At 35.8% G+C, this 9,846-nt stretch overlaps 1 protein-coding gene across 1 annotated transcript in view; it reads right to left on the bottom strand.

The window, feature by feature from the left end:
• KNTC1 (kinetochore associated 1) overlaps nucleotides 1-9,846 on the bottom strand; it is a 40,069-nt gene that overhangs the window by 843 nt on the left and 29,380 nt on the right. Inside the window, exons 49-61 of the mRNA XM_009321199.1 lie at nucleotides 9,199-9,409; nucleotides 8,985-9,094; nucleotides 8,270-8,319; nucleotides 7,814-7,892; nucleotides 7,016-7,134; nucleotides 6,015-6,150; nucleotides 4,953-5,048; nucleotides 3,983-4,039; nucleotides 3,621-3,675; nucleotides 3,478-3,541; nucleotides 2,299-2,428; nucleotides 1,195-1,284; nucleotides 497-642 (exon numbers count right to left, since the gene is read on the bottom strand). Of these exons, the coding sequence (XP_009319474.1) occupies nucleotides 497-642; nucleotides 1,195-1,284; nucleotides 2,299-2,428; nucleotides 3,478-3,541; nucleotides 3,621-3,675; nucleotides 3,983-4,039; nucleotides 4,953-5,048; nucleotides 6,015-6,150; nucleotides 7,016-7,134; nucleotides 7,814-7,892; nucleotides 8,270-8,319; nucleotides 8,985-9,094; nucleotides 9,199-9,409 (1,343 nt within the window). The remainder of the gene's footprint in view (nucleotides 1-496; nucleotides 643-1,194; nucleotides 1,285-2,298; nucleotides 2,429-3,477; nucleotides 3,542-3,620; nucleotides 3,676-3,982; nucleotides 4,040-4,952; nucleotides 5,049-6,014; nucleotides 6,151-7,015; nucleotides 7,135-7,813; nucleotides 7,893-8,269; nucleotides 8,320-8,984; nucleotides 9,095-9,198; nucleotides 9,410-9,846) is intronic.

The raw sequence follows: 9,846 nt of genomic DNA, 5'->3' as shown, positions 1-9,846 counted from the left end.
ACCCTTTGGTTTATTTAAGCGGAACGTAAGAGGTATTTCTAACTCTTGAAAAACTTAGCAGCAAAACCACTAATTTCTAAGTCTTGAGTACAGGCAGTTCATTTATTTTTTCAGAGTGTTTTTATTGCTGAAGCTGTGACTGCGTGATGCCACTAAGCTGAATTCGTCTGAAGGTATGGTGAAGGGATTCAAAGCAAAAGTGCTTTTTCAGTCAGGGCACTTCTGCTCTTTTAACTGCGTTTGCTCTGCCTGCCAGTCCAGGCTCAAAAAGCTGTTACTTTGGCTTGAATGACACTGTAAAGCTATCCTAAGCATGTGCAGCAGTGAGGTAAGATTTTTATTTTATTTCTTTATTTAACTTAGCAATACTTTAAAAATTCTTGGAGACTAAGTACTAGAAAGTCTCAACGACTTCAAATAAATGAAAATAAAATAAAGGAGAGATTCGGTTTCTGTAATTGCTATCAGTCATGCATCACCTGTTTAATTAACTTACCAGTTCTTTTTGGCAAAATAATCCACCAGTTCTTTCATTCGGTGAGTATTTATCAGTTGTTGCTTCAACAGTGGAAAATACTTCGTTTTCAAGAATTTTTCATATAGCTTCTCATTTATGATACTGTCCAAAACCAAGGATCTAATCTGTAGATTTAAGTTTTAGTATTAATATTTTAAACATTAAAAAATTTACTTTTGAGTGAGAAGAGCTCGGACTTTTCTTATTCAACTCCGTAGAGCAGGATTTTTTTTTTTTTTAGTGCTGTGAAATGAAAGATTTTATGAAGACTAATCTCAGGTTCAGAAAGGGGAATGAGTTAAGAAACCTCCCCTTAGGAAGGCAGCCCAAGGCAAGGCAAGAGAGAGTGCAGTTTCATAAACCCTTTGGCCTTTTTGCTTAAAACATTTGTTTAGAAAATTAAAGTAGTACTGCTGCAAACAATGCTGTCCTACAAATAGGGGCAGCCTGTAACACAGCACTGTGTATATAGACAAGAAGTTTTTCAGTTGCACAACATCATTAATAAAAATGCAAAAATCCCTGCAAATGGTGCTGTATTTTAGAAGTGTGCATTATGTCAACTTACGCTTGGCAAGATCAGGAGAGAGAGGAAAGAAAAAAAAGGTTCTATGTACACTTATCTACCAAAAAAGCCTCTAAGTCAAAGGCAAGTGAAGTAAATTTTATTTATTTACCTGAGAAGCAAATGCCACTACTTCTCCAGTGTTCATGTGTTCATCTATTTGTTGCAGCACAGTTTCTGTGTTACATGTTGATAAGAAACCCTTGCAAAAATAAGTTACAAAACATTAATATTCTGTGAATGATTAAAGTAGAAACTCTCCCTTCAGAGCAAGCATTTGACTTATTCAGGAACAATCAATATTTTGAAATGCTAGGTACAAACATGAAATTATCAAACCAGGATCTGTGCAGTTTGACTGAAAGAGTAGTACTCATTGCTTTTAACCCTCAAAGGGTATTCTGCTGTAGCTGTTAACAGATTTTTTTTTGACTAATTGCCAGCAGACTAAATATCTTACGCCAGTGCTGTAATTTGGGAAATTCTTTCTGAGCTTAACTTCTGACTGGAAGCCTAAGAATTTAAAGGTGCCTTTACTAGTGCCAGTGCGCTCACGACAAATATGGGAACAGCCTATAATGCTTCATCTGGGAGAACAACACAGAGCATAAATTAATGGAAACAAACGAGAAGAGAAAGGAAACCGTCAAGATACGGGAATAGCAAGGATATGGCTTTAAGGCAAAAGTTTACATCACAACTTGTGATGCACATCAAGCATCTTTCTAAGAAATCAGGAGGTTTCAACTCAACACTTTTCTGAAGTAGGATTCGGTATTTTTCTTACAATCTGTTGTGAAACTAGCCCACTGGTAGCTTCTCAGCAATTACACGTTACCATAACTTCACACTTCTCTAGCAGGTATATGGCTATGGCTTGGGTTTTATTGGTTTTTTTCATGGGTTTTATGGGTGGGATCCCATAAAATATCCTCAAATCCTCAAAAGGCAAAGTCATATGACAAAGGTGCTGAGGATGACTTGAAGCTAGAGACCGTTTTGCTTTTAAAAAAAAAAAAAAGTGTTCACGTGATCCCTTTCAGAAGGACAAATTCAGGGCAACACCCTTTGTGGGTGGGAAATGCCAAGCAGCTGTCAGCAGTGGCATATTTAAAATAAGATGGGATTATAAATTACCATCTTTCATAGTCTCTGTCGAACATGACATGCTTAAAGACATTTCCCTTGCACAGATAGAACACAAAACATTATTTACCTGAATTTGCTGCTCTCGCTTCTCAGACTGAGGGATCAGCAGCAGGCACCCCAAAGCAAAAGCTGGAAGGTCCAACTGTGCATATTGTTTAGCTATTCCGATGACATCCAAGTCAGCCAGAACAGGACACCTTCAGAAGAAGATTAGGAGTGAAGTTCTCAGCTATGATATGTATAACTGGATGCCTTAGTACCATCAGCAAAACTGCACTGAGATTTTTAAGCCAGATAGAACAATACATTTTTACCTCATCTTATTTTCAGAAATGGCCAAGCTATGTGAGTTGAAGTTTCACAGAATACAAATGCATGATGATTTTCTAGCTTGAAAAAAACCCCACCAAACTCCAGTTTCTCTTTCTAAACACCCAAGGCCCTATTTTGAGGGGAAGTGTTGGCCAACTGCCCAGAGAAATGCTTTGGTACATACGTATATGCACAGTAGTGTAGGCATGTTCTTCAGCTGGATCCCTTTCCAGTATTTCCTAACTAGCTTTTGGTTTGAGTCAGGCTCTCTGAGCTCTGGTTCTTCTCTTGAGCAAGTCAGAGCATTGTGGTAAATAAGATAATGATTTATGGTGCTTTTTTACATTGTAAAAGTAATGCAAAACTGGTTTATGTATAGAATGTTTTAGAACATTAATACCATAGGTTAACCACATTTAGAGGTGTGCAGCTATTAGATTTTTGTCACATCAGATTTATTCTTTTTAGGAAAATGAATTCTCTTACACTCTGTGTTAATGTTTTAGGAAATGTGCTACATTTTGGGCTAAGAAAAATATTAACTGGACTTTTAGGATTGACCATGAGTCCTTTAAAAATGTCAGGACAGGAAAAGATATCCCTCATGGGGGCAGCAACTGGGCAGATAAATTGGTTTTCAGCAGTCTGTGCTGCTGATTCTGAGTCCCAATTCAGAGAGCAGTTCCCCGTATAGTTTAAACAGCCAAGGTACCAAGTTACAGCACGTTGTCAACAGTCTCTGGGCAAGCACAGAATTTGTTTGGGTGCGTGCCCTGATCCTGTCCTTCCCACAAGAGGCAAAAGGTTCTTCCTCGTGCCTCAGGTTCCCCAGTTTTCAGAGCTCCTTTACATGTTCCAGGGCAGGTTGTTGGACAAGAAATTACAAATGGGCATTCCCGCTCTAATACAAATGTGGGCTGTACTATCTACTTACTTGAGCAGAATCACAAAACACTCGCGACATTCCTCTAACTGTTTAGGACTTGGTGGACATGACGCTAAAAAATAAAGAAAACATGATAAAGTAAATATATAACCAGGTTACTATGCAAGCATGATAGCTAATAACAACCCTACCTGTGAGAAATGGTGACAGAACTACACTTCGCCAAGCTCGACTGAAGTTGGGAATCTGTTGACAACAAAGTTTTAAAGTAATAGCTAAACACAGTTGTAACTAAGTGTACTAGTAAACACAGACACACAGATATCCTGACCCACTGTAGGTGGAAGAAACCTATCAGTTTTCTTTTCTTTTTATCCTGGATGAATTATTCCCTAACATTGCTTTCCTCATCTCTTAGTCTAAGATTTAGCCATATTGTGCCTGCCTTTTCATGCATAACACTTCATGGCATAGATGGCTGCCCTTCTCTCTCCCCCCCCCCAACTCCTGTTAAGTGAAGAAAAAGATTAGGAGTCACAGAATATTTGCTTACCTCCCATAATGAATGAATCCCAGTAATTGCTATCAAAACTCTCCTTAGATACTGAATCTGAAAAAAAAAAAAAATTTTTCATTATAAAATGCTACAGTGTTTTTGAAGATTTGGCGACAATCTACAGAACTGTATTACGCTTGCTGTCTTGCCTGCAGGATGCAAACTTACAGTTCCTCAAGGTACCTCTGTTCCTTTGGGAGGAGTAACTGATGCATATGGAAATATGATTTATAGTTTAGAAAACTAAATTATCACAAGCAATAGTGGCGTATGTTGCCTCAGTAAATACCCAAGATTTCCGGTAGTCTTAATACAACTGGTGCTGAAAAGTTTATGATCCCACTTTCTTTGCTATTAGTACCTAAATCTCATTAGATTAAAACTAGCTTCCTTCAATACCTGCTCCTGATACAACCACGTTGCCAGGTACATCTGTTACCTCCTTAGCCTTAGCAACATTATGTGAAGTTTGACAATCAGAGGTAATTAAGATTCTGAATGATAAAAATCAGGATTACTATCATAATAAATACATTTTAGGGGTAGTATTTTTGTGTTTGTATATGTATACATATATGTATATACATATATGCACAGTTTGTGCATATGTGTGTATATATTTGCACACAAATATGCATATTATGTTGTAAAATTATAATAATATGAAGCAATTTTTCAATTTATTGTCATAGGATTTACTCCTGTCATTTGAAAGGCTTTGTGCCTTTAAAAAAACTAAAACTAGAACAATTTAAGATCAAAATTCTCAAGCAGTACTGCTAAAACACAAATTCCTCAAAGCTTCATTAGCTCAGTATTTGAGAGCTCAAAGTAACCACGCAAATTATCAATAATTGTTCACGGTAAGTTTATAGTTTATGTATCCATCACATTCTTTAGAAATCAGTGGATAAAAAAAGCCTTTTTCTCACCTCGCTGCAGAACTTCATGCTTAAAAATTCCTTACCATATTGAAACCAAGGAGTTTCTGTAGTAGGCCGTTCCACAGTTGGGAATCATACACTTTGTATTCTAGACTAAGTTCTGCCACCAGTCTAACAGCCTAAAGGAGAGCAAGGACACACTGTATTTTAATATACATTCACAATCTTCATACCTTTACTGATTGTGGGTGTAATTTTAGATTTTTACAGCATTACTGAGACCTTTAACTTCTGAAAGGCCACAACCAAGCCACTTTCAAAATTATTTTACACATGTGAGGAGAATTAAAACAAAACCAAAAACCCCACCTATACATGATATCACTTTATTTTCTAATTGTAGGAAGGCTAAAGCTTTTTTTATCTGGCATTTTCAAATTTTAGACTAGCTTGTGTATATTTCAACTAAAGAACAGATCACTTCCATTTTATGGCTATAAATCAGAAGTATTACTGTTGAAGCCTTAATAGTATATTTTTTTTGTCATACACTATTGTCTACCTGAAAATCTCATTTACCTGTCCTTGTCTTCAGTGTTGTTAGCTGTTTACAAAACATACTTTGTAACACAAAGTAATTGTCAGTTAAACTGCTAAGCAGAGCATAACTTAAAACCTATCGCTGGCATATTAGATAAGTAACTAACAAGCTATTCTAAAGGTGTATACATGTTAATATTTAATTCATATTAAAGCATGAGGTATGAGTCCAAGCAACTTAAAAAAAAAAAAAAAAAGGCTACTGCACCAAAGATCTTGCTTCCCAGACAAGAGACAAGGTATGGGTACACAAAGGTGGGCAAGTACTAGGGAATAATTATGTGATGGGCAGTAGTCAGCACATCAACATGTAGGTTTTTTTTTTTTTTTGTCACTCTGAAAGAGGACAGTCTTTGGGGTAATTGCATATTCGCTGGTGTTTTTAAATAGAATTATGAGTAGCATATCATGAGTAGTGTATGAATAGGACAGAGTACATTGGAACAACATCTTGTTCAGAAATGTATGTGCTATGTAGAAAGGTGTACATTTCACACAATGTGTAACAAACAAACAAAAAATTCCAAAGGATTTAAAAATCATACTGTGGGTTCGTGGCTGTGATTCTTCCATAGCCCTTTAATCATTCCTTCCTTAGGACTCTTATGAAATGATTCATAAGTATATGGAATATTCAAGATTTCAAACTCTGCCAGATAAATGCAGCATTTTAGAAAATACCTGTGAAAAAGTCCCCCAAAAAACAGGAGTTAATGATATTTACAGTGATTATTATATTATAACTCACATAATCGAGCTCAGGATAATATTGGAAAAGTGTTGTTCTATTGCTTTAAAAAAAAAAACACAACAAAAAAATGCAGACTGTATTTGTACTTATGAAGGAGATCTTAATGAAGTAAGAAACTTTCTGGTAATTGCTTAGGGAAACCTCAATCACCTGACCGGTGGATGGCTTGGATCATGTCTAAAGATAAACCAGTTACTGTAACGCTTACAACTAAAATTTCATTTTATGCACAGAGACTGCATATTTACAGGAACCCATATGTAGCTATTTGGCATGATGTATTCTGAAAACATCACTAACCATTAAAAAGGCCCTAATTCCACATTACCAGCATAGAAATTCTATTCTAGATTTTTTCTAAGGAAGTTAGTTCTACAGATATTTTCAGAGAAACAATATTATTCTACTGGGATTTTGGTTCCTTACTTTTGCAGAGTACTATGTCTTGGCAAGATGACCAGTTCTGAACTCTGATTAACTCAATACTATGTATATGGGGAGGAGAAAATGCTTCAGTTACTAGAGAAGTAACTGCAATCTATGCAAAATGGAACAAAATATTTTCCACGTAATGTCATATTACTTTCAGGTTTACAAATTAGGACTGTGATGTACTGGACTGCATTACAGTGAAGTTAAAAGATCTAGTTACGTTCTTCAGAAATAGATTTTAAAAGCTCAAAAAACAGATTACTAAAAAATAATTTTCCAAATATCATATATTTCTTCCCAATGGCTCTTAAAGACCAAAAAAACATCGTTATTAAGGAATACCTTAAGGAAAAATCATCTTACTTTACTTTCTCAATGGGTTTCTTGAAGAGTGATTCCACAGTCTTGGTATCCGCCAAGTAGAGCAGACACTTAAGTGCTCTGCTCCTGTGAGCAAACGTCAGCTGAGTAACACCAATCGGCTGAGAAGGGGGAAAAAAACCCAACACAGTGAAAAGTCACAACAACTGGCTGAACAACTAGAAAGAGGGTTATATACATCTAGTATGATCCTTTCTAAGATTTGATTCATTTAGTGGAAATATATGCTAACTAACAGACTGGTTCACATTCAACTTTTATACTAACCAGTTGAAATATTTGTCAACTTCAAAGAACGCTGCTAAACCAAGCGGTTTTCTAGATTTAAGACTATTAATGCAGGCAAGAAAAATATTTGTGATATATAGTATCACAAATACATTTAGTAAGTGTGAAAGACTGAAGGTTAAGGTTCTGCTAAAATAATTTTACCACTCTGCTTTAATTCCACCCAAAGTCAGCCAATGTATCACACCAGCTTAAAGCACATTCTAGAAAACGTTTACTGAAGTTATTTTCAGATAATATCAATAATAAATGTAGAAAATCCAGAGTTCAAGGGCTGCTCTTGACAGGCAATAGCAAAATTCAATGAACACCACAGTTTTACTCCAAAGGTGGGTGGCGAGAAACAGAGCTCCTACAGATATATAAGCTATCAAAAACACAGATACAAAGGCCTCAGGTTGAAACCCATACAGTTAAGTAGTCAACATTTGATTTCAATAAGAGGTAAAAATTTCATAAGTAGCAAGCTAAAACAAGAATTTAGAAACTTACAGATGTGGCAGATGTTGTAATTGCAAAAAGCATTCTTGAACTATAATCCATTGGGCGTGACTGAAGTAGATATATAACTCTGCAAAAATGCATTTGTTCTTAATACAAGTACAGCATAGCTACTGAAATACAATGTATCAATGTTCATTCAAATGTAAATATATTTCACTGTCAAAAAGAGATTAAGAATAAGAGATTCCAAGGATATAGAAAATTAGGAGAAAACCTCCAAATAGCTACTCTTAAGCACTTACTTACATCTGTAAGTTATTGCAAATGGCATTTCATTGCATAAATAAGTATTTGGCGATTCAAAATGGATGTCACCAGAAAGTAAAAAATGAAAACACAACAGTGAGTTCTGAATCACACCCATTGCTAGGTTTCTTGAAAAAGCCAGATATACTTAAACTTGCAAGTTAATTTGCCATATTATATGTAAGACAACACACATACCTTCGGAGTTCTTCATCTTCCTGTACACCTCCAAAGATTTCTTGAGTTTTCTTTAAAAAGACATGAAAATCTAGTTGTGAGAGTTTTAGATTTAGGTTGGCTACATAGCGGGGTCATATTCTTGCTTAAACCCCGTCTTAAAAGCTGGGCACCCCTGCTAATGCAGCCAAGGAAAGGAATTCTGGTTTTATCAGTCCTTTCTTTATTTAACTATATACTTGGCAGTCAACACCATTCCTCAGCCTGCTAACTGGTATTTTGAAGCAGAGGCAATGCCTACTCCCTGCCCTTTCTCACCCAGCTGTATGCTGCACAGACAGCAATTAACTCTCTGTTAGCTAAGTTGCAACAGGAGAGGATTCATTCTCTTTCTAATTCTAGAATCAGTGTTTCATGAGGCTAATACATTTACAACTCCTTTACTCCTTTAGGCTGGCTACACAACCTTGCTGTAGCACCAAAGATAAGATTTTAATCTCTATACAGAGAGAAGGGAAAGCATTTCAAATCATTCTCAATAGAGAGAGTGGTGTACAACAATATTAGAAAGGTATTGAAATTTAGTCATCTGCATTCAGATGCATCTTAAAGAGATTCATAAGTACTAAAGGCAAATTGTGCAAAATAACCTGTCTTTTGAGCAAGTGATAAAAATATACATATTTTATGTAATTAGCCATTTTTCTCCAAAACCAAATCTTCAGTGATGACTTACTTCTGAGGGCAGTATACTTGGACACAGCCATTTATCCAGCAGTTTATCCCAAATTTTGTTCATATCCAAATCATTAATTTCAGCTATCTCCTTAGCTGCCATATGGATATCTACATAAATGGGTAGAGACAATATATTTACAAACTAGTATTATCTTGCTTAGCATTTTTTAAAGAGCTTTTTGCTCCTTTGAAACTAGGTTATGGATACTCACCTGGATAATCCCTGCCAGTTGGATTTTGGATTCTTTGGTCTATACTGTGGTGTTCGTATAGTAAAATGATGAGATTTGCTGGTTTCCCAATAGACTTTAAATGCTCTCCAGTGTTCAGGTTATGTGTTATTAGAATGTTTTCTGTTGCTGATCGCTTATACTGCATATATAGTTTCTTCTGTAGGACTTCTGCTTTTTCATGTGAATCATCCTTTAGTAAAACACCACAGTTTTATATAAAACAGACTATAAAAAGTTAAGAGTACAAGGAGGCTAAAACAGTGAACTGGGTAGCGAGATCTGTTCTTCAGATGTGTCCCCATACCTGTATCTACAGGTATTTCTTCTGTAAACAGACCGTATTAACCATGCTGCTCTAGCCAGCAAACATATTTTGAAAAGAATTGTAAACACAGGTACGTTGTGAAAAAGCCAAATATGTACTACATGCACCAGTATGTAAAATTAAGACGTTTTGAGGTAAGATAGAGAAGAAAAAAGATTTAATATTAAATGCTGGCTGCTAGAATTACAGTTTAATTTTGGCACAATTCTATTCAAAGATGTGACTAAGTATCAGAGAACTATTTAGTGTTCATTGTGTCTCAACAACTCCATAGCAAGTTTGAGATTTATAAGCAAGGGAGA

The sequence above is a fragment of the Pygoscelis adeliae genome, unplaced genomic scaffold, assembly GCF_000699105.1.
Source record: "Pygoscelis adeliae isolate BGI_AS28 unplaced genomic scaffold, ASM69910v1 Scaffold93, whole genome shotgun sequence".
NCBI lineage: Eukaryota > Metazoa > Chordata > Aves > Sphenisciformes > Spheniscidae > Pygoscelis > Pygoscelis adeliae.
The sequence above is the reverse complement of the archived record's forward strand: the minus strand, read 5'-3'. Positions and strand labels throughout refer to the sequence as shown.